Raw genomic sequence first — 25,948 nt, 5'->3', positions numbered from 1 at the left:
CCCCCAACTGGTCACCAACTCGCCTCCCTACCTGGGAGGAAGCTCTGTAGCTGTCCCTGGGATTGGAAAGAGGCCGACTCTGAGATTCTGTAGAACAGGATGCATTCGAAGATGTTTCGTCAAGTGATACTGGAAGGGAGGGAAATAAAAGTTAGTTCCTGGCAACTGCTTGTGGCTCTTCACCCCCCTTGCTGAGGGCACTTACCATCATTTTCACCACTCACTGTGCTGGTCTCATTAGACCCGCAGCTCTCCACGTCAGCTGTGTCCTCTGGCTCTTCTCCCTCCCCCGCAGCCGGACTGCGAGACCACTGCAGGGCGTCCTTCTGTGACAGCCAAGGGAAACTCGGGTGGGCAAAACCCTCCAAGCACAGCAGTCACTTCTAGACGTGTCCTGCTTTCCCCCTTTCTCATCAACCATTTTCAGCAAGTTCTTTTCATACATATGTCAAGAAAGTTAAAGTTTGCATCCAATCATTCAACATGTATGAGGTGTCTCCTATAAGCTACACCACACTAGTGTCTGGGGGGTAGGGAGAATTATTAGGAGTGGGAAACAGGGCCCTGCCCTCAAGGAGCTGAACTGAGCAGAGGAGAAAATCAGATCTACTGTAGTACAAAGCACAGCTAGAGGTACGCAGAGAAAAGTAGCTCAGAGGAGGCGGCTTTTAAATCATTTAAGTTTGACCGAAGAGGGCATGGAGTACAGAAAAGAGGGAGCTGAGCTTTAAAAGATGTTAGCTAAAAAAAATTAAATTAAAAAATTGCTCTGGCTCATGTGGCTCACTGGATTGAGCGCCAGGCCTGAGAACCAAAAGGTCAGAGGTTTGATTCCCAGTCAGCGCACGTGCCTGGGTTGCAGGCCAGGTCCCCACTTGGGGGCCTACAAGAGGCAACCACACACTGATGCTTCTCTTCCTCTCCCCTTCTCTTCCCCTCTCTCTAGAAATAAATAAAAGTCTTTTCATTAGTTAAAAAAAATTAAAATGTAAATAGAAGACATTAACTAGTAGGCAAATGAGTTGGCAGTGGGGAGAAAGGAGGGAATTCTGGATAATGGGATGAGCAATGTGGAAGAACATTCCAAACTCAAAGAAGCCAGAGATTTCAGTAGGTGTGTGGGGAACTGGATATGTGAGGAGGCTACAGATCTCTCTAGCAAGAGGACAGATAAGACCCTGTGTGCTAGAGCAACAGGGGGAAAACTGGGACAACTGTAATAGAAAAACAATAAAAATAAATAAAATAAACTTAAAAAAATATATACCGTGTGCTGAGGGATTAAGATTTTGATTGTTCTGGAGTCTCTGTAGTCAGGGGAATGGGGTGAGTTTTAGGGATTTCATTCTGTTAAGCATGGGAAGTCTGGAGGCAGGAAGAAGAGTTAAGACTGACAGAAGTGAAAATAATGAAGATCCAAACTAAAGACAGATAGGGGGAACAAAACTAGAGAGTAGAGGAGGGCTCCATCCAAGCTGCATCTAACAAATGCTTCTTCCAACAGGCTCTGTTAGAGAGTCTCAGGATTAAATCCCACCCATTCCCAAGGAAAACTCAGGAGCTACCTCACACCTAGAAACTAGGAAGGAGTAGAAATGAATACTGGAGTTTGGAGAGAAGAGGCGCGGATAGAAGTTAGGATGGGTTGTCGTCTTCTTTAAATAAAAGTGTGTGGAAGAGGGTAAGTAAAATGATTGTCCCTCATAAATATATGAGAAATTTGTAAAGTGAATCACAAAATTCTAACTCATCCATTTCATGGGTCGCTTTATCTACTACATTAAGTTTTCATCAATTTATTTTTAAGTCCAAATCAGGCTGACTTAAATTTAAAAAGAAAATGGCTTTTTCCATCTTTATCTCTTTTCTCTACTGGCTGGAAATGTTCCTCAGAATCAAAAGCTAAAGAACATTTTTAGTATTAAGCTTGCAATTTTACTTATTAACTGTTACATTCTTGGAATGATGCAACAAATGTATCTTTGGTCCCACAGGCAAACTAACATTAGAGAAGGTCTACTCATGGGCAAAACTGACCCTAAGGCGCTCTGGCGAAAGCATGGGGCAATTGTGCATGTACTGTCGGTGAGTGAAAATGGTACCAACAGGTTCAGACACTGCCAGTGGGAAAGTAAACTGTAAGCAAAAATCTAAAAAAAGTACATACCTTTAAGCAACACTTCTATTTCTGAGACTTACACAGAATAATGTGTTTAAATATAATAAACTTTAAAAAATACTCCTTCAAAGAAGAAAATTAATCAACTGAACTACATTAAGATCCTCTGTTTGGCAAAAGACACCATTAAGGGAATAAAAAAGGGCAAGTTACCTATGGAGTTGGAGAAGGTATTTGCAACTCATATAACCAATAAACTTACATCTAGACCATATAAGTGAGTTTTAAAAAAGAAAAATAGGCAAAAGGTGTGAATTAGGCACTGTACCAAAGAGGATATGCAGAAGGCCAACATTCACATTAAAAGGCATTTACCCTAACAATGAGGAAGACACAAAATTATGCAAATTAAAACCATAATGAAGTATCATCACATCTTTAAGAACAGTTAAAATTAAAGTTTAACAATAGCAAGTAGCATTAGGGAGGATGTAAAACAGGTACAGTGAAAATGATCCAACCATTTGAGAATATAGTTTGGCATTATCTGGTCAAGTTGAAGATACACATCCTATGACCCAGCAATGTCAGTCCTAGGTTTGGATTCCCTAAGAGAAATACACATAAAATTCACATCCAGATGTTAATAGCAGCACCAAAGTGCCCATCATCAATAGAATCAATACATGGTTAGTATACTCAATAAGTGGACATTATAAAATAAAAAATGAATGAACTACAGCTACTTAGAACAATATGGATGATTCTTAAAAACAAAATACGGCAGAATAGAACAAAAGAATGCATACTGTAATAATTCCATCTATAAAAATTTCACAGGCAGACAAACGTACACTATAGTGTTGGGGGATGCAAATACAAATGGGAAACAATAAAGAAAAACAAGAAAATAGCCTCCATAAAGTCAGGATAGCAGTTACCTTTACGGGGACGAAGGGAGCTATAATTAGAAAAAGACATGCAGTGGCTCCTGACTACTGGCCATGTTAGATGTCCTGATCTGAGTAGCAGTTACAAAGGTGTTTTACAGGCATACCTCAGAGATATTGCAGGTTCACAGTTCCAGACCACCACAATAAAGCAATAAAAAGTCATGTGAACTTTTTGGCTTCCAAACAATATAAAAGTTATGTTTACACTATATTGTAGTCTATTAAGTATGCAATAAATAGCACTGCCTAAAAAAAAATGTACATGCCTTAATTACAAAACATTTTATTGCTAAAAAATGCTAACCATCACCTGAGCCTTCAGCAAGCCATAATCTTTTTTGCTGATAGAGGGCCTTACTGACTGACTAGGGTAGTGGCTGCTGAAGGGTGGCGTGGCCGTTGCAATTTTTTAAGACAACAATGAAGTCTGTGGTATCAACCAATTCTTCCTTTCATGGACTATTTCTCTGTAGCATAAGATGCTATTTGATAGCCTTTTACCCACAGCAGAACTTTTTACAAAATTGGAGCCAATCCTCTCAAAACTCTGCAACTGCTTTATCAACTAAGTTTATATAATATTCTAAATCCTTTGTCGTCACGGGGAGTAGATTCTATCTCAAGAAACCACTTTCTTTGCCCATCCTGGAGAAACAACTTCTCATCTGTTAAAGTTTTGGCAAGAGATTACAGCAATTCGGTCACATCTTCAGGTTCTGTTTCTTATTCTAGTTCTCTTGCTGTTTCCACCATATCTGTAGGTACTTTCTCCACTGAAGTTTTGAACTTATCCATGAAGTTATCCATGAGGGTGGAAATCAACTTCTTCCAAAGTCCTGTTAACGTGGGTATTTTGACCTCTTCCCATGAATCACCTAAGTCTTAATGGCATCTGGGATGATGAATTCTTTCCAGAAGGTTTTCAATTTATGTTGCCCGGACCCATTAGAGGAATCACTCTCTACAACAGCTATTGCTTTACCAAATGTATTGCTTAAATAACAAGACTTGAAAGTCGAAATTGCCCCTTGATCCATGGGCTGCAGAATGGATGTTGTGTTGGTAGGCATGGAAACAACATTAATCTCGCTATACCTCTCCATCAGAGCTCTTGGGTAATCAGGTGCACTGTCACTGAACAGTAATATTTTGAAAAGAATCTTTTTTTCCGAGCAATAGGTCTCAACAGTGGGCTTAAAATATTCAGTTAACCAAGATAAACAGATGTGCTGTCATCCAGGCTTTGTCATTCCATTTATAGAACACAAGCAGAGTAGATTTAGCATAATTCTTAAGGGTCCTAGGATTTCTGGAATGGCATTATCAGCATTGGCTTCAACTTCAAGTCACCAGCCATGTTAGCCCCTACTAAGAGTCAGCCTGTCCTCTGAAGCTTTGAGGCCAGGCACTGACTTCTCTCTAGCTGTGAAAGTCCTAGATGGCATCTCCTTCTAATATACGGCTGTTGCATCCACATTGAAAACCTGTTGTTTAGTGTCGCCACCTTCAATCATTAACTTAGCTAGATCTTCTGAATAACTTGCTGCAGCTTCTTATATCAGCTGCTTCATTTTATACTTTAATGTTACAGAGACAGATTCTTTTCTTAAACCTCACAAACCAACCTCTGCCAGCTTCAGACTTTTCTTCTGAAGTTTTCTCATCTCTCTCAGCCTTCACAGAATTGAAGAGAAGGCCTTGCTCTGGATAAGGCACTGGCGTAAGGAGTGCTGTGGCTGGTCTGATCTTCTATCCAGACGACTGGAAGTTTCTCTATACTAACAGTAAGGCTGTTTGCTCCCTTATCATTTGTGCTTTTAATCTCCTTCAAGAACTTCTCCTTTGCATTCACAACATGGCTAACTGGAACAAGAGGCCCAGCTTTTGGTCTACCTATGCTTTCAATAAGCCTTCCTCAATAAGCTTAATCATATCTAGTTTCTGATTTAAAGTGAGAGATGTGCATCTCTTCCTTTCCCTTGAACATTTAAGAGGCCATTGTAGTCACAAATTGGCCCAATTTCAATTATTCTTGTGTCACAAGGACCAGGGAGGCCCAAGGAGGAGGAGAGAGATGGGGTAACAGCCATTTGGAACAGTCAGAACATACACAACATTTATCAATTAAGTTTGCCATCTTATATGATGAATGCAGTTCATGACACCTCAAAACTATGACAATAGTATAGCATCAAAGATCACCTTAACAAGTATAATAATAAAGTCTGAAATATCGTTGAGAATTACCAAAATGTGACAAAGAGACACAAAATGAGCAAATGCTGTTGGAAAAATGGCACTGACTTGCTAGATGTGAGGCTGTCATAAACCTCCGTTTAAAAAAAAAAAAGCATGTCTGTGAAGTGCAAGAAAGCAAAGCACGAAATATGCCTGTACAGTAGTATTTCCATCAAGCAACACTGCCATACAGTCATTTGACAAAAAGTTGCAGAATATTTAATAAGAGAAGTGTTGATGAAGCAAGTGAACTAAGCAATTAAATTCATACAGTACGATTCCATCATGTCTTTAAAAATAAAAATTGTGTGAATGCATTTGCACAGACAAAAGACAAAAGAAATATAACTAAGGTGTTAACCATCACCACCTCTAAGTGGTGGAGTTGTGAGTACTTCACTTTCTTCTTGACTTTGGGTATTTCCTACAATTAACTTGGTTTTTGTTTGTTTGTTTTTTGGTGTTCAAGAAAATAACACTTAAAAAAAAAAAATTAGGATGCTAAGCACCCGACCACCAGCTCAGCCCAATTTCCTTCCTCTAGATCCCAGAATCTAGGGGGCACCCAGTGGTGATTACAAATCTCATTAATTAAAGAAACAGAAATACTGTCCACTTGTTTGTAATTCAAACTACCTAAAGTTTTTAAAGTCATGCATTTCCAGTAAAAAGCAAACAGGAGAACAACACTTTTTTAAAAGATTTCATTGATTTTACTTTTTAGAGAGAAGGGAAGGGAGGGAGAAAGAGAGGGAGAGAAACAGCAATGTGCAAGAGATACATCAATTGGTTGTCTCTTGTACACCCCCAACTGGGGCATGGCCTGCAACACAGGCATGTGCCCTGACTGGGAATGGAACCAGCAACCTTTCAGCGCCTTTCAGTTCACAGGCTGGTGCTCAATCCACTGAGCCACACCAGCCAGGGCAGGAACAAAACTTTTATGAAAATAAAAGCAAGATGTGCTATTCTATTTCTACATTTTAAAATTGTTAATCTTAAGTTTGATACAATTAACTTTCCAAGCCTGAATATAAAAAATAATATAAAAGGCAACATTGGGACATTTCAACGTGAACCTCATAGCAGATGGCAGGCTGGCACTGATGTTAAATTTCCTGAGTGCAGTAACCATACTGTGCTGTGTAGGAGCATGCCCTTGGATTCATGTATGCCCCTGTGTCCTTTGCTTCATTTAAAAAAAATGAGGTATAATTTTTACAGAGTGAAATGCAGAATTTAAGTATACTATCTGATAAGTTTTGACAAACACACATCAAGCTACAGAACATATCCAACATCCCTAAAAGTTCCTTTGTGCCTCCTCCTAGTCAACCAATCCACATTCTACACTGCACCTTCCACCCACTGAGACAATGGTGGTTCTCATTTCTATCTCAAAAATTTGTCTCGCCTGTTCTTGGTCTTCATGTGAATGAAATCATACAGCATGTACTGCTCTGTGTACGGCTTCTTTCACTCCGTCTAACGTCTCTATCTAATGTTTATAAGACTCATCTGTGCTGTTGCTGCCTCTATGGTTCATTGTTTCTTATTACAGGGTGGTACTCATATATAACCTTTTATTTCTTCTCTGTTGAAGGACATCTGGGTTATTTCCAGATTTTGGCTATTATGAATAAAGCTACTATGAACATTCTTGTACACAACTTCTTATGGAAATGTTTTTCATTTCTTGTGGGTTAGTATCTAATAGTAGAATTGTTGGGTATAGGATAAACGTTTCACTTGATTTTTTTAAATCGCCAGACATTTCTAAAAAGTTAACACTCCCAAAAGCACTGCATGGAGTTCTAAATGCTCCACATCCTCACCAACACTTGGTGTTGTCAGTCTTATTCTGGACATTCTAGAGGGGGTGCAGTGGTACCTGACTGTGGTTTTAATTTTCCTTTTCCTGATGACAAAAGATACTGAGCACTTTTTCATGGGCTTATTGGCCATTCTCATCTCTTCCTTTAAGTATCTATTCAAGTCTTCTGCTAATTTTTTGAGTTGTCTTTTTTTATTATACTTGTAAGAATTCTTTATTCTAATTGATCATGGGCATGTATTATGTTCACAATCACACTTTAGAAACTTTTATTTAGAAGTAATTATGCAGTACAAAGAATACTTGCCATACACTTTTTACCTATATTCACCTATTAACACAAACAAATGTTTTAAAATACATAAAGTAGGACTTCCGGCCAGGATGGAGGCTTAGACTGACACGCTCTGTCTCCCTCCACAATTGAGTAGGACTACAACTACCGCACAACCAGAAATAACCACAAATTCCAGAAAATAAAACTCCATGGAAGCCCAACATATGAAGTTATAAGCCAGCGGTGCTCGTCAGGACGGGTAGGAGGGGCGACCGGAGCGGGAAAGTCGGGCGGTGCCGTCTGTGCTGGCAGCGGGGATGGCGCGGGACTGCGAGAAACGCCAGGGGAGCGGTCCCGGCTGCAGTCGAGACCCCTCAGCTCCCGATTCCAGATTCCAACGCTGGGGGAGGCTGACTCCCATTGCACCCAACTGTGAGGCCCAGAGGGCAAGGGGACAGAGGAGAAGACTCCTGGTCTCTCAGAGGAGTGTAACGGCAGGAATCCATCTTGGACCCCTGCCCCTGCACAAAGCGCCACAGAGCAGTGAAAAAGGTCGCGGGTTGCTGGGTAGTGACGAGTGCACGGGGCTCTGCCCCCTACAGCCCTCACAGGAAGCAAAGGCAAACAAAAAACTGTCAGAATGAAGCAGACATTGAAATCCCAGTGACGCAGCTCACCAGGCAGCAGATGAGGGACCTAACGGATGAGCAAATAGGAAATCTTTCTGAGGCTCAGTTCAGAGCTATAGTCATAAGGTGGCTTACAGAATTAACAAAAGATTTGGAACAAGACGGGGAAGGAATGAAAGCTAGTCACACTGAAACGAACGAAAACACATACGAGACAAGTGGTGAGGAAATAAAAACCAGAGATCAAATCAACAAATTGGAACATAGGAGAGGAACAGTCAACCAGTGCAGAGAGAGGAAACAAAAAGTGAGGAATACGAGGAGAGGCTCAGAAACCTCTGGGACAGCTATAAGCAAACGAACATTCGAATTATAGGATTGCCAGAGGGCGAAGAAGAACTAGAAATAGAAAAATTATGTGAAAAAAATAATGAAGCAGAACTTCCCGAACTTGGGGAAGGAAGGAAGACTTACAGGTCCAGGAAGCAGAGTTCCACAAAAACTGGACCCAGGGAGAACCACTCCAAGACACATTATAATCAAATTGTCAAAAATTAAAGATAAAGAGAGAATCTTAAAAGCAGCAAGAGAGAAGAAGAGAATATGTACAAAGGGGTCCCAATTAGACTGTCAGCTGATTTCTCAAAGGAGACCCTGCAGGCAAGAAGGGACTGGCAAGAAATATTCCAAGTAATGAAAATCAAAAACCTACAGCCACGAATACTCTATTCAGTGAAACTGTCATTCAGAATAGAAGGACAGAGAAAGTGCTTCCAGGACAAAGTAAAACAGAAGGAGTTCATTAGATCCAAACCACTGTTATATGAGATGTTAAAGGGACTTGTTTAGAAGGAGGATCAAACTATGAACATTAAAATGAAAACTGCATTACACCAACCAACAACAGAAGCTAAGGAATTGGAACAAAGGCAAACTAAGTAGGCAACGAGAGTGGAAAAAGAATTATAGGTAGGGGGAACATATTCGGGGAAGGTCAGCAGGGAGGGGGAATGGGGAAAGGGAAGGAGATGGTACAGGAATTAAGAAGCATAGTAGGAGGGAGTGGAGTAGACAGGAAGAGGTTGAGAAGAACTATATATGCACAACCAATGGGCATGGACTAAGTGGGGGGACAACTGGAGAGGGGGTGGTCACGGGATGGAGGGGAGCAGAGGGATAAAATATTGGGATAACTGTAACAGTATAATCAATAAAACATATTAAAAATAAAAATAAAATACATAAAGTATTTTAATTTGGCAAGTCAACTGGAAAAGACACTAGTAATGGGGGATAAAAAGCAACCAGTAGTAATAAATAAACCTCAACAAAACATTTCTCCAAAAGTCAAATGTTTTTAAAAACAAAGGGCACTGTGAATTTAACAAGCCCCAAATATGAACAACACTAAAATTTAAACTAATTAAGTTTAAACTGCTGCTATTAGGTAGGTTCTCAAGTTAAAAAAAAAAAAAAAAAAGACAAGCAAATCTCAGGTATGTCTTTTCTTTCTTTATGGGTCTCATTCCTGAGCAAGGAATGAGTACTGTTTCTTAGGGAAGGCTGGTCTGAGGGCTATTTAACATAAACTGTTAAAAACTAAAAACATACTGACCATTCAACAGTATACTAAAGTTCCTAACCAATGCATAAGTTAAAAAAAAAAAAAAAAGAATTACAAAAGTGTCTTAATTTCCAGAAAGCATAATTACTAACATTGAAGATCCAAGAGATTCAGACCTAGTAAGAAATTCAGCAAGGTTGTGAGATTCAAGATCATATTAAAAACTTAAGTCATCCTAACATCAGCGATATCACCAATTAGAAAATGTAATTTAAGACCACAAAGAACATAAGTTACTCAGGAATAAATTTAACAAAACAAATACAGTCATCTTACGAAGAGAACAAAATTTCACCAAGAAAGCCCAAATAAATGGAGAGCTACAACATGTCCTTGATTAAAAAGACTCAACGCATTGTAAAAATGTCAAACCTCTCAAACTGATTTGTAAATTCAATGAAATTGCAATAAAACAAGGCTTTTTTTTAAAAAAACTTGGAATATGTGGAATACCAAGGGCCACAAATGGACAACACTCCTGAAGAAGGATAAGATGGGAGGACCTGCTTTTTAAAAAAGCTCTAGTAATTAAGTAAGTAGATCAGCAGTTACTAGGGGACAGGAAGAGAGAACAGAAAGACTGCTAAAGGGGATAGGGTTTCTTTGGGGCAATGAAAATGTTCTGGCATTATGTAATGATAAGGGTTGTGTAATTTTATAAATTACTCAAAGGCACTGAACTGTACACGTTATTTTTATTTTATTTTATTTAGAGAGAGGACACGAGAGGGAGAAAGAGGAGAGAAACATCAAAGTGAGAGAGAAACATGGATCACTTGCCTCTCATCCACTGCCCCCCATCCTCCGCAGGGCACCAAACCCACAACCTAGGCATGTACCAGGAAGTTGAACTAGCAACTTTTGGTTTGTGGGACGACGCCCAACCAGCTGAGCCACACTGGTCAAAGTTGAACTGTACACTTTAAATGGCAGAATTGTATGATTTGTGAGTTATATTCCAATTAAACTAGATAAAAAATGGCTTACTCAATTTAACAACAGTTCTGAAAACATAAGTGAATTTAATCAAAATTTGTAAAAACATTACAAACATGTATGTATACAGAAGTTTATAGATCAAAAGTTAAAATTCAACATTAGACAATGGAGGCTAAAATGGTCTATTAGTGATGTTTTAATTTTGTTATATGAATCCCAAAGAATTAAAACTAGTAAAGCAACCTCTGTGTATACTTGAGAAAAGGCTTCAGCATTTTTTGAAATACTTTACATAGAAGAAAAGTTCCATTGAATTTAAAATCCATTTGCATTATCACAAGCACTTTCACTATTACAGCTATCACAGAAAATAACTGTTATTTAAAAATAAACACTCTTGGCACACAATTTAAAGAGAAGAAATTGAGTTCTCATTAATGACAAAAACGTTTCCATCAACTATAAATAAAACAAATTTTTATCTGTGATTTGGCACTCACACCTGCCAACACAGCTTCTAGTCAATGGTGACCACAGGCCCATGACTCCTCCTCTGAAACCCCTGGGTCTAGATGTGTTTTAAAATTCAGGATTTCTTGAATTTTAGAATGGCAATAAAGCGATACAGTTTTAATATATCATAAATCAACACCACCAGCAATCCATTAATATTTTTGAAATAACATATATATACACATACCAAGTGAAATAAATAGGTTTAAATTAGCGCTGTCAGTCTAGGTCAGAGTTTTGCCACCAAAACTGAAAAGATTTGGAATAATTCTCCTTTTCTCATCATAGGCATAAAATCTAAAGAAAATTTAATGCAATGTTTTCCTCAAGTCTCAGAGAGAGCCTTGAGATAACCTCCACTGTACCCATTAAAAGGTAAAGAAGTAGTCTCCTGGGAAAATTCTCTGGCATTTGCACATGAAACCACAAAAATAAAAGGATGATTACTGCCACAGTGAAAAACTGGGAAAATAGTGGAAAATGTCCACAACAGAGGACTGGATAAAATGAGGTACACTGATATGGTACATTACTAAACAGTAGTTAGAAGGAATAAAAATACACATTCTTCATGGATACATGTGAATAGGAAGGATTCACATTAAATTAATGACAGTGGTTGCTACTGTAAAGCAACAAGGGTTACAGGCCTGGGTGGCAGGTGGGGTTATAGGGGTGGGTTTGGTGTAGAAATCGGCGCATTTCCCACGTTCTCTGCACAAAGGCTAGGCTTCCATTTCAAACGGCAAAATAGACACACTGTTCTTTGCATCCTCCCGAAGCCTCATTATAATGGCTATAAGGAAGTAACAAAAGTATAAATGCACAAAGACAAAGAGAAAGGAGGAGGAAAAGGCAGCAGATGAGAAATGTCAACAGAACTCTGGCAGATGGATTGCAGGAAGACAAGAAGTAACTGACTCAGCAGGAGAAGAAAGCTGAAGTCTAAAAGCTAAAGGAAAAAGCCACAAACAAGCAAGCCAGTTAGTACGACAAAACCCTGAGGGCGCAGGGACTAAGAGGAGCCGCACAGACAGAGAATGAGGCATGAGAATGGAAACAGGACAACTGACTGTAAGTCTGAACAAGAAATTGGTCCCCTTCAGGTCCCCTCTCTGTCCCCAACAAAAACCAGATTTCTATTCTGGTTGGACCAAAGGTCCTGGAATAGAAGACACCAGGCACAGTTCAAAGAGCTGAGGGAGGAGTGTGGTGCCACTCGGAATGGGAGCAGTGAGTCAGAGACAAGGTACGAAGCTCCCTCCCCAGACTTGACTCCTAAAGCCCTGCAAACAGTGGCAGTCCAACAACTCCAGCCCCAGCCTACTCCCAGCTAGCTGGCATGAGATGAGAGGACTTCTCCTTCTGGAAAAAATGACCAGACTAAAAAGAAAACCTTCAGGCACAGATAATTGGGGGATTCCAAAGAAGCATCTGGGACCCCACTCTGCATCACAGCCAGCAGACCCCACCAACACTGAGTCCGCCAGTTCTCTCACTGAGAATGACCTAACAAGGACCAACATATATTTGAGCACAACTGTTATATGAGAGATAGCAACTGAAAGAAGAGGATTTAAAAGAAAACAGATAAAAGTTCATAGTAACTGTTTTCAGAGAGATAGCCCAAATGCCAGTACAGAACACTATATTTTAAAAGTAAAGGAATATCAGAGAACATGAGCAATCTGCTAGAAATTAGAAATGAAATAAGAAAAAACCCCACACACAAACCAGCAACAACAAATAGGTTATTTCCCATAGATCTGATTCAAAGAAAAAGAAAGCTGGAGGCACCAAGAAAATCCCACATCCAACAAACAGAAGTTCCAGAAAGAGAAACCGGGAAAAGACGGAACTTATGTTTTTCCAAAATGAAAAGACCCAAGTTTTCAGGTTGAATAAGCCAAAATGCCCAGCACGATGGTATGAAAAAGACCCATCCCACAGTACCACACCATGACATTTTGTAACACAGGGCTGAAACCGAGATCCTAAGATCTTCCAGCCAGAGGAAACATCACAAAGAAATAAGAACAGCCTCCCTCTTCCCCAGGGCAGTTCTGGACAATGTAGTAGATTACTTACAATCTTCTGGAATTGAGTCAAACCAATAATCCAGCATAGGATTTAGGATTAAGACATGTAAGATTCTCAATTTACCTGCTATGCACCTTTTCTCAGGAAGCAACTGGAGAATGTGTGTTACATATATAAAGAAGTAACAACAAAACCAAAAACAACAAAACAAAAACCAAGTTCCACATGAGGCATGGGAAAGAGAGGATGTAACAGGAGAAAAGATAAAAAAGAAATCCCAAGGTGAGGAATTCTGGGAAAAGAGTTATATTCATGTCAAACAGGCCAACCAACTTGCCTCAGCCTGCCTGGGACTTCCCTGGTTTTAGCAACAGACATCCTGTGCCCTAAGAAATTTATCAGTCCTGGGCAAAACCTACCAAGAGTCCATACTGGGCTGGGAACAGAAGAAAGGACAGCTCCAGGACTGACCTTCAAAGAATTTTAGTTAAGCATTAGGCTTTATCTTTTCTGTTTGTAATCCATTTTGTTTTTCGTTTCTCATCTTCATCATTTTACATATTTATTTTTAAGAATGTAAAACATAACAGGATTATAAAAGTTAAATCTATATAAAAGGTTATACTCCAAGAATTGACACTGACCCCCATTCTTTCTCTTCCCACTGTCTCCCAACTTTTCCACTCCATTCTACCCACCTTGTTAGGTAACCAATCATATTATCTCTGGTTTATTCTTGTGTTTCTTTTTCCACCGATGATAAAATACACATCTATGTTATTTCCCCTCCATCCTTAGGGGGAAAATTGCATGCCGTGTAGTATTTTGCACTTTGCTTTTTTTACTTCACAATACATCCTGGAAGTCACTGCCATTTCATAGACAGTCTTTCTCATTCACTTCTCAGCTGCACATCCATGATGCAGATACATACCCAAGTTCATTTATATAACCACGCCCCCAGCATTTAGATGGTTTTTAATATCGTGCATATAGAAACACTACTGCCTCGAATAACCTTGTGAATTTGTATCTTTGTATTGCTGAAGGTATATCTTCAGGGTAAATCCTTGGAGTGGAAATGGTAAATTAAAAGATAGATGCAAGTGTAATTTTGTTAATAATGCCGAATTCCCCTTTTAAAAAAGTTGTACTGATTTGTGTTCCTAATGGCTATGTATGAGTGCCTGTTTCCCCACAGCCATTAAAAGAAAAACTGTAATGATACCTTAACATTTTTTTGCTAATATGTATTTCAAATGACTAACAACCACACAGAAGTGGGGCAGGGATGGATCTAATCCAAGTAACTCTTGAACACAGTATTTTAACTATGTACATTTAAGCTAAAGAACTAAATGAACTATAAACAAATACTGAGCTGTGAGCTCTGGTTAGTAGATTTGTTTTTCCACAGTGGAATGGGTTGGCAATTCTGACACTATTAAATGTTTATTCTAGAACTAAGCAAATAAGTAGATAATGGGAGGCAGGTTTCTCACTGTTTTGAGTAGCACATTACTATGTAAAGGGGTAAAGCCAGAATAAGTCTTATAGTAAGAGACTGGAATTGAAACTATCAGTAAGAACCGAGATATGTAGAGACAAATGCAGGAATAGACAGAGATGTGTACACGCACACTGTTCTAAACTAAAAGGACCTAGAGTTCCCTGGGAAACAGCTGATTCCAGAGCGGGGGCTGTGAAAATACAAGCTAAACCCAGACATCTTATTGGGCCAGAAAGCAAGTAAAAATTTTTAAATAATGTTCAGAATGGGGGACTTGTTAGAAGGACACAAAAACTAGAGTGAAAGGAGACCCACTGGGCAACTCTGTACACTTCGTATATTTAAGTTAAAAATGATAGCAACAGATAACTCAACAATAAAATAAGAACCCATTAGTCCATAATGAATAAACAAATGGGGAAGAAATGAAGGCTCTTCCTTACTGCTGAATGTCAGTTAATAAATGTCAAATGAATGGTGGAATTTTAAAAAGCACCACTTGACCGCCACTACAGTAATAATGATTGTTTCAGGAAAGAATCATTCATCACTGAAACTAGTGAATGGAAGTTTGACGAGAGCATCTATATCTCACACGTAATTGTATTTATAGTGGAGAAACAGGACAGACACTTACTTAACCAAGTGACTCAAGTTATCATTATCAGAAATCAGACAAATAGAAATCATTTGTCTCCTGATACAATTCACTGAGAAGAAACATCACTTCTGAAATTGTCCTGTCAAAACACTACCTAAATATGATAATGAAAAAACATCAGATAAACCCAAACCGGGGAACTTTCTAAAAAACAAATGGCCTGTACCCTTGAAAAAATGTTAAGGTCACAATAATACTGTAATAACTATGCATGGTGGGTACTTTTGTAAGTTATATAAATGTCTAATCACTATGTCATACACATGAAATTAATGGTATTTAATGCCACATGTAACTGAAAAATGAAAAAAAAAATGTAATATTAAGGTCACGAAAAAATTGTGGGAACTTTTCCAGATTAGAAGAAATGAGCCCTGTCTGGTGTGGCTCAGTGGACTGGGCATCATCCCACAAGCCCAAAGGTCTGATTTGATTCCCGTGGTCGGGGCACAGGCCTGGGTTGCAGGCTGGCCCACTGGTGGGTGCGTGAGAGAGGCAACCGATTAACGGGCAAAACGACGTTTCCCTCGCTTTCTCTCTCTCTTGCCCTCTCTCTATAAAGAAATAAAATATATATTTTTTAAATGAAAAGAAAGGAAGGAAAATAAATGCGCCTTTCTGGTTGGTGGGGAAGCAAAAGAACCTGCATGCTGGTGAAGGAAGACTCTGGGTGGGACAACAGTTGAACTCTAACGTAAAAACCATGCTGGTCCAAGTTGTCCTGCAGGCTATAACATACAGTTTAATCAAGAGTGCTATTTTTTTGTCATTAAAATTATTTTAATTACTAGAATGCACAATTTTTAACATGTAAATAGTTTTAAAACCTGAAAAAATAAAATGAAAGAGACTTGACAACCACACCATATGATCCAGATTTTTATTTAATTTTATAATTAGCATCAGTAAAATAGTAGGCACATTTTGACTAAAGTATGCAGATTAGAGAGCAAGCAGTACTGTGTCAATGTTAATTCTTTGATTTTGATAACTGCAATGGGGTTATTAAAGAGAATTTCCTTGTTTATTAAGTATTTAGTGATAGAGGGGCAGTAATACCTACAACTTTACTCTGGTACAAAACATAATATGTAGAGAGAAGAATGATAAAGCAAATATGATGTCAGAAATTATATAAAAATTAAGTTAAAGAAATCAACTATGTATATGCTAAAGCAAAAAAAAAAGAAAAACTATTTCCACTTTCAATAGTATCAAAATTTAAAAATACTATGGAACTATAAAACACTGCTAATAAAAAGTAAAGACCTACACAAATGAAGAGATGTACCATATTCATGAATTAGAAAAATCAATTTTGTTAAGATTAATATTCCCCAAACAGATCTATGGATTCAACACAACTCCCAATCAAAACCTCAAACAGACATTGTTTTTGGTAAAAAGTCACAAGATGATTTTAAATTTTATATAACAATATAAAGTCTTGAACAGTCAAAACAATCTTGAAAAGGAAGAACAAAGAAGACTCAAACTACTAGCACTATTTGATTTAATGACCTAAACATATCCACACAAGTACAGTCAACTGATTTTTGACAATGGTGTCAAGACTACTCATTAGGGAAAGCACAAGTCATTTCCACAAAGAATGCTGGAACCAGATAAACAAACACACAAACCCGAATCACTACCTCAAACTACACACAAAAATTAAATATGAACCAAAAAAACATAGGGGTCAGAGATATAAAGCTTCTAGAAGATTTCTAAAAACATTAACAATATATATTTTTAATTTAATAAAATGGACTTTCTCAAAATCAAACACTTCTAATCAAAGACACCTTAATGAAAACTGAAAACGCAGTTAACAGGTTGAGAAAAATGTTTGTAATACATATATCTGACAAAGGACTTGTATCCAGAGTATATATTTTTAAAAAGTCAACAAATTAGAAACAAAAAACAAACAAACTACTTTTTTAATAAAGGGAGGAGCCGCCATTTTCTTCCCCAAACGAATCTTTCCTTCCAATGGGAGAGTAGGATGTGGTGTGACGGCAGCAGCAGGCCAGCGGAAACCATAGTCACATGTTTTTAAAAGTCAGGAGGGACATCTGGGGAGCAATCCCAGCCCCAGACCAGACCACGCAGCTATGGGTCCCAGCACCAGGGAAAATCAAGCCTCGTTGCTTCTGACTGTGCAAACCAGTGGGGGCTGGGGTGGAGGCAGAAACTGCCGATCTGTCAGCAGAGTCCACCTGTTTAAAGGGCCCCCACGGTCCTACAAGGTCCGCAGACCCACCCACACTGGGAACAATGGCCAGTGCAACAGCTAGGGAGGCACCAGTCCCATAAAGAAGGGGGAGATATGCCTGGAAAAGGGGTGAGTGCTGAGCAAGCGACATTGTTTCCTCTCAGACCCCTTCCCTACATACAGCGCCACAACGTGGTGAAACGGGTCACCCTGTACTGACAAATCCCTAAGGCTCCGCCCCTTACAATGTCACAGGTGCAACAGCTCTACCTAAGATATAGAGGCAAACACAGGAGCCTGTCCAGTTGAGGATACAGAGAAGTATGGCCCAAAAGAAAGAACAGATCAAGGTTCCAGTGGGAGAACTAAGGGATGAGGAGATAGCCAACCTAACAGATGCAGAATTCAAGACACTGGTGATGAAGATGCTCACAGACTTGACAGACATGCTTCAATGCGGCAAACGTGTAAGGGAAGAAGTGAAGGCTATGCTAACTGAAATGAAGCAAAATTCACACAAAACCAATGGTGAAGGAAAGGAAACTGGGGTTCAAATCAATGATTTGGAACATAAAGAAGAAAAAACAGTCAACCAGTACAGAATGAGGAAACAAGAATTGAAAAAAGTGAGGAGAGGCTTGGGAACCTCTGGGACGACTTTAAATGTGCCAATATCCGAATCATACGGGTTCCAGAAGAAGAGGACGAGCAAGAAATTGAAAACTTATGTGAAAAAATAATGAAGTAAAACTTTCCAAATCTGGTGAAGGAAATAGACTTACAAGTCCAGGAAGCTCAGAGTCCCAAATAAGCTAGACCCAAGAGGACTACATCAGGACACGTCATAATTAAAATGCCAGTGGTTCAAGATAAAGAGAGAATCTTAAAAGCAGCAAGAGAAAAGCAGAGTTACCTACAAAGGGGTGCCTATAAGACTATCAGTTCATTTCTCAAAGGAAACTTTGCAGGCAGGAAGAGACTGGCAAGAAGTATTTAATGTGATGAAAAGCAAGGACCTACAACCAAGATTGCTCTATCCAGCAAAGCTCTCACTTAGAATGAAAAGGTAGATGAAGAGCTCCCGAGACAAGGTAAAGCTAAAGGAGTTCATCATCACCAAGCCATTATTATATGAAATGTTAAAGTGACTTATTTAAATGGGACTACTGTAACAACATAATCAATAAAGTATACTTAAAGAAAAAGAAATAATACAATATGACTGTACATTAAAAGCACCAAGGCTCTGTGGAGAAATGGAACAGTAAAGGCTAAGGCAGGGAAAGTACACAGTGAGTCTAGATCACCAGAAAGTGCTAGCACTTCCGGAATGATGGGAGTATGTCAGAGAAACAAAGAAGCCAGACTCACAAAAGTCCTACAAGCTCAATCAGGAACAATCTGAACATCTAAATAAGCAATAATAATAGACTATAATTTACTGAATAAAACAGAAAACTGTGATTTCATACAGATATAAATAAGTAAACCAAAATTTAGGAGAATGAGATGATCACACAACTTCAAAGCCCCTCCCCACAAAATAGTTATTAAAAGGGGTTGGAAAAAGGTGTTTTACAGTAATAAAGTCTCTCAGATGCTACTTAACCAGGTGATGATAAAGTGGACATTATTAGTAACAGGACAAATTGAAATAATGAGTCAGGTGACAGGATGCACTAAGAATATAGCATCACTTCTTTGATATATGACAAGAATGCATAATCTGAATCTAATCATGAGAAAACCCAAACTCAACAACCTTCTATGAAATAACTGATCTGTAATCTTTAATCAAGGTCCTGAAAGTCAAGGAAAAATGTAAGAATTGTTCTAGACTGGAGATCAAAGACTTATGAAACTACAGGAAATGTGTAATTCTGAACAGGATCCTTTAGGCATAAAGAACATTACAGAAACAATAGTAAAACTTTAATAGAATCTAAAGATTAGATAATAAAAATACCTCAATGTAATGTTTTGAATTTGATGGATGTATTTTGGACAAGTAACGTATGTCCTAAATTGTAACACATACTAAAGTATTAAGGTGTAATGGGGCATTAAAATGGTCTGGGAAAAGAGAAGTTCTTTGTACTGTACTAAAACTTTTCTGAAAGTTTGTCAATGTTACAAAATAAAAACAAAATAATCAATGAGCACATGAAAGGGTATTTATCACCATTTATTATCAAAGAAACGTAAATTAAAACAATGAGATATGAAGAAAAAAAGATCACATTCATTAATGCGAAAAATATGACAAAATTTAACACATGTTCATGATAAAAATTTCAACAAACTAGTAATAGAAGGAAACTTCCTAAACTTGAAAAATACCTACACAAAATATTTATAGCTAACATCATACTAATGTTGAAAGACTGAATGCTTTTCCTCTAAGACTGTGAAAGAAGGTAAGGCTGTCTCGGCACTCATCACTCCTACTCAACATAGCACCTGAATCCTAGCCAGTGAGATTAGTCAAAAAAAAGGAAATAAAAGACAAACAGATCAAAGGAATATCTATAACAGGATAGGAGGGAGGGCATCCCCAAAATCCCCACAGCCCGTGGTTTTGGGGATGGGGGAGGGAGACAGTACAGCTTTTAAGGTACTTTGAATCTCTATGGCAGGCTTGTAGCTAGGGCTGGTAAAATGGAGGGTGATACTGTTTAAGGTACTTTGCATATCAATGACAAGAAGATAGGAGAGCCATAAGGGCAGGCCATGCAGTTTAAAAGGATGTAGAAGGACACTGTCCGTCATGAGAAGAAGAAGCACGATGGAAGGAACATGATGGAGCAGGTTGTAGCAGCTCTGTGAGAAGCAGCAAGCAGCTATGCAGTTCGTAGGGATGATTCGGCCATGCGGCCTGGGCTAGTAAGGAAGCTGACACGCTCCAGCTAACTCCAGAGCCACTAAGGACTCTGCCTTGCAGACCTGGACTCTATTTGGACTCTGGGAAGTCAACACATATGGAGAGGACACTCTCTTAGGATTTGTGCCTTACCTGGACTCCACCATGATCCAGTGTAACATGGCACATGCTTTCCTGGACTATAATACAGAGGCCTAAGACAATGTACCCCAGATCCTGAAGGAGGGAGCTGATAGATAAGGGATGGGGAACTACTGGGCTTGATTTTGGCTTATAGCCTTTTGAGGAGCAAGGGAAGTGCTGGGTCTTGTGGGAAAGCAGGGCTCCAAGCTGAAGTGCTCACTGCCCTCCCCAAGCTGGTATACTGTAAATAAAGACCTGTTTTTCTCAACACTAACTGTTGAGTCTTACACCGAGGTGCCACATGAATGAGCCCCACTTTGCTTGGTAACATATATAAAACTGGCCCTATTAACAGATGACATGACAGTTTACAGTGAAAAGCCCCAAGGAATTCAGAGAAAAAAACTTCTAGGAATAATGAGTTTATCAAGTTAACAGAATATAGTGAACAGACAAAAATCAATAAGTACACTATGTGCTAGCAACCAACACTTAAAAACAAAGTTAAAAGCACAATACCATTTATAATAACTTCCCCCAAAATTAAATACTAAGGTATAGCTCTAACAAAACATGCAGAATCTGTATACTAAGAACTACAAAATGCCGATCAAATGTGAGAAGTATCACCCGGGCTACTTTGCGAAAGTTGGTATGAGGCATTACCACTTAAAGAGGAACCAGAGCTTCTGCCCCACTGCCATCCTTGATAAACTGTGGACCTTGGTCAGTGAGCAGACATTGGTGAATACTGCCAAAAACAAGACTAGAGCTGTTCCTCTCACTGATGTGGTGTGATCGGCTACTACAAACTTCTGAGGAAGGGAAAGCTCCCAAAGCAGCCTGTCATTGTAAAGGCCAAATTCTTCAGCAGAAGAGCTGAGAAGAAGATTAAGGTGTTGGGGGGGCCAGTGTCCTGATAGCTTGAAAAGCCACACAGAGAGGAGTTCATTAAATACAAGTACTTTTGTCCTCTGGTCTGAGTGTAGGTTCTTTGGCACCTCTACCTCCCTACCTGTGTGTCAAAAACCTGCCTGACAGGTTCTAGGATTTAAGGGTATGAGGGCCTGGGATCCTCTGCCAACTCCCCTGCACGTGTGCAAGAGACAGCACCAACACCTAAGAGGCCTTGGTCCATCACCTGACTTGAACGTTTCATTTATAAAGTGAGATTGATAAAAAACAGTTTTTTAAAAATAGTGCTGATACACAGCTTGGACACATCTCAAAGGTATTACACTAAGTGGAAAAAAAGCCAATCTCAAAGGGTAAACATACTGCATGGTTTTTATTTATATGACATTCTGAAAAGGATATTATAGTGACCATCCTACACCATCCAGTATTTTTCTATACTTGTATAGCAAATTACCACAAACTTAGTGGCTTAAAACACATTTATTATCTCAAGTTTCCAGGGGTGAGGAGTATGGGTGTGGTTTGGCTGGCTCTGCTCAGGGGCTCAGAAGGTTCACATCGAAGTGTCAACTTAGCTCTTTTTATGGAGCTCAGTGTCCTTTGCCAAGTTCACATTGTTATTGGCAGAAAACAATTTCTTGTGGTTCTAAGACTAAGGTCACTTTCTTGCTGGCTGTCAACTGGGGTCTGAACTCAGGGATCACTGCAGTTCTTGCCATATGGCCCTCTCACAAAATGACAGCTTGCTTCTTCAAAGCCAGTACAACTGCTCACTTCTTTCATCTCTGACCTTCAGGTCCTCTTTTAAAGGGCTTGCCTGACTGGGCCAAGCCAACTCAAGATAACCTCTTTGGTTTAACTTAAAGTCAACTGACCTTAAGATCTGCTAAATCTCTTCACTTTTGCCACATCCAATTGTAAGAAGCAAATTACAGCTCTCATCCCATGCCAGAGAGATTATAGAAAGACATGTGTTATTAGGGATCACCTGAGAATTCTGCCTAACATATCTAGCTTCTAGCCATCCCTCCAGCTGACAAGTTATTGTACACGAGAGAACCCAGCACAGATAATCTCATATAATTTGGGCCAGGCCAGACCAGAAAAATTGCCCATCCAACCCCCAGGGAACTGTTAGTTAAATATACAATTGTTATTTTAAGTCACCAAGTTTTGGGACCATCTGTTACACTGCAAAAGCTAACTGATACAAAACACATAAAATAATCAGCCATCCAGAATAATCAGGAAAGGCTCAAGGATCAGGCAGGTGTATCTATTAATAGGTCAGTCAAAATTAAATGTATATATACACAAATTTCTAATCTAAAGATAAAACAAGAAATTAAGCTTCAACCATTTAGTATATGGTTTGACACTGGCCCTTCTGCAATTCCTGCATCAGTCCTACATCATATTCAGTATTCTTAAATTCACTTATTTGTTTTCAGAATGTTTCTTAAGGCTAGTCAGGTGGATTAACAGACTTTACCTGGTTTTAATAAGGCTTAAAAACATTACTATAAAGAAAAGGCAGTCTGGAGAAAATACTGATAATGCAAGTACAAGAGACATTAAGAAAAGAACATTTTTACACCGAGTCTATATAAACTCTTCATCAGATACGTTATCAGGTAAAAATCAACAAAAGAGCATCCAAAATTAGATAGAACTAGTTGAAATGTAATATATCCTCTATCATTTAATAATTTCATTTTAATGTTAACTATTATCTTTTTAAAAAGTATAATTTAAAAAGTTTTATATTTGAGAGTATTTCATAATGGACATATTATAAAAGAATATATGCTAACTTACATCTAGCAGTATGTATATATAACGTATAAATAAACATGTGTGTATATGTGTACACACACTGAGGATATGAACTCAAAAAATTTTTAAAGATTTTATTTATTTACTTTTAGAGAGGGGAAGGGAAAGAGAAAGAGAGGGAGAGAAACCTCAATGTGCAAGACATACATCGATTGTTGCCTCTCACACGCCTTCACCTGAGGACCTGGTCCACAATCCAGGTATGTGCTCTGACTGGGTATCGAACCAGTGACCTTTAGGTTCGCAAGCCAGAGCTCAATCCACTGAACCACAGCAGTCAAGGATAAACTCAAAATTTTTTTACCACCACTAGGGGAATAATTTTAAAAATGTGAATCCCACTACTATAGGTTTTGAAAAGCTATGTAGTGACTTGATCAGAGATGTGCTTTAGAATCATTCTGACAGCAATTTGAACGCTGCATTAGTGATGGAAAGAGTCTGAAAACTAGAATACTAATTAAGAGACTACTGCGATATTCAGGCCACAGGTAATTACTGCCAGAGTAAGAATGTAAGAACTATAAAAAGCTAAGTAGCATTAAATAAAAATGAAAGAAAAGAACATATAGGCTATTTGTTTAAAAAAATAAAATAAATCATATTGTATAGCTTTACAAAATTAAACACAGTAGGATAAACCCCACCTAACAACTGAAAAGCAAGACTCAAAAGGAAACATTTCCAAGTAACTTTATCCACATTCCAGAACAAAGCTCAAAAGTACTGAGATGAATACAAAAATGTTCAGAACCCAAAATATAATTCACAATGTCTGTCACCCAATCAAAAAATTTTAACAATGCAGAGAATAAGAGAAATTTGACCCATGATGACAAAAAAAAATTTAATAGAAACTCAAAAATGGTATAGTAAATAAAAGTTATTATAACTATAACGTTAGATATTAAAATCACCCAAACAGAACTTCTAGAAATAAAAAAGACAATGTCTGCATTAACAGTAGATTTAACATTGCAGGAGAAAAGATTAATGAACGTGAAGGTATGCCAGTATAGACTACCCAAAACGAAGGGAGTAAAAAGGCTGAAAAAAATATGAACAGTTCATTAGTAAGTTGCAGGACAACCTCAAGTGGTCAAATAGACATGAAATTAAAGTCCCCCAAGAGGAAGTGGAGGTGTAGGAGAAAAATATTTGAAGAAATAATGCTGAATATGTACCAAATTTGATCCAAAAGCTTAGCAAAATCCAGGCACAAGAAACATGAAACAAACCACACCAAAGCACATCTTAATCAAACTGCTAGAAAGCAGTGATAAAAAGAAAACATTAAAATTAAACCAAAGGAGGACGATAAGATACATTCCCCACTGAGGAACAAAGATTAAAACAACAGAAGTCTCATCAGAAATAATGCAAGCCAGACACAACGTGGAGGGAATCTTTAAAGTACAGAATGAAAAAACTATCAACCTAGAATTCTGCATCAATGAAAATATCTTTTAAAATAGAAAATAAGCCCTGGCTGGGGAGCTCAGTTGGTTAGAGCACTGTCATCCCCATATGCCAAGGTTGTGGGTTCGATTCCCAGTTAGGGCACATATAGGAACCAACTGAGTGCACAGATTAGTGGAACAATAAGCCAGTATTTCTCTCTCCCCTCTTCTGCTCTAAAATCAATACATTTTTGAAAATTATAAAATTAAAAATAAAATAAGTACTACAACATTAAAGGAAGTCCTGGCAGAATGAAAATGATACCAGATGGGAATCTGGATCTGCACATAAGAAATAAAGAACACCAGGAATGAAAAACATGTAAATGCAAATAAGATTTTTAAAATTTCTTAAATCTCTTAAAAAGACAATTGACTATTTAAATGAAAAGCAGTACCAATGTACTGTGGGATTTACTACATATGTGTAGGTGGCATGTACAACAACAGCACAAGGACTGAGGGGGGTGGAAGTATACTGTTGTAAAGGTTCTTAAAATACAGGTAAAGTGGTGTAATATTACTTGAAGGCAGACTGTGATAAATTACTGTATTTTTCGCACTATAAGACACACCTGACCATAAGACACACCTAGGTTTAGAGGAAAACAAGAAAAAAAATATTCTGAACCAAATGGTGTACTAAAGTATTTCATATAATAGAATATTTCAACCATGTAAAGTGAACAGCAGTCAACAGTGGTAGTAAGAACCATCATCACTGTCATTAACAAATGAGGAGAGACTTTAAGGTTCAACTACTCGTCTAGTTTTCTGGGAACCCCAAGAACTCATCATCGCCAGTGTCAGAATTTATGAAGTTCAGTTGTTCACAACCACTGATATCACTTTCTTCACTATCTTCATACTGCCCAGAAGCCCTGAGATTCAGCAGTAAAGTCGGACATTTTAAGCATCTCCAGGGCTTTCGCATGGGCCACCGCTTCCTCTTCTAACAGCTGTCGCCACCACTGACAGGTCAGGTAATACACATCACAGTCTGTGACGCAATATTTGCTCCATAAGATGCACAGACATTCCCCCCCTTCTGGGGAAAAGAACCTGCGTCTTATGGAGTGAAAAATACAGTAAGTATCTAATAAACACTAAAGCAACCTCTAAAACAATAAAATAAAGTTATGACTAAGACAAAAAGATGTATACAAACTCCT

The 25,948-nt window shown here is 38.5% G+C and overlaps 1 protein-coding gene across 1 annotated transcript in view; it reads right to left on the bottom strand.

Moving 5' to 3' along the window:
• Positions 1-25,948, bottom strand: part of ASXL1 (ASXL transcriptional regulator 1) — a 74,474-nt gene that overhangs the window by 10,687 nt on the left and 37,839 nt on the right. Inside the window, exons 5-6 of the mRNA XM_090286218.1 lie at positions 206-326; positions 32-129 (exon numbers count right to left, since the gene is read on the bottom strand). Coding sequence (XP_090142344.1) covers positions 32-129; positions 206-326 — 219 coding nt within the window. The remainder of the gene's footprint in view (positions 1-31; positions 130-205; positions 327-25,948) is intronic.

This window comes from Furipterus horrens, unplaced genomic scaffold (assembly GCF_987537825.1).
Source record: "Furipterus horrens unplaced genomic scaffold, mFurHor1.1.pri manual_scaffold_8, whole genome shotgun sequence".
NCBI classification, from domain to species: Eukaryota; Metazoa; Chordata; class Mammalia; order Chiroptera; family Furipteridae; genus Furipterus; species Furipterus horrens.
The sequence above is the reverse complement of the archived record's forward strand: the minus strand, read 5'-3'. Positions and strand labels throughout refer to the sequence as shown.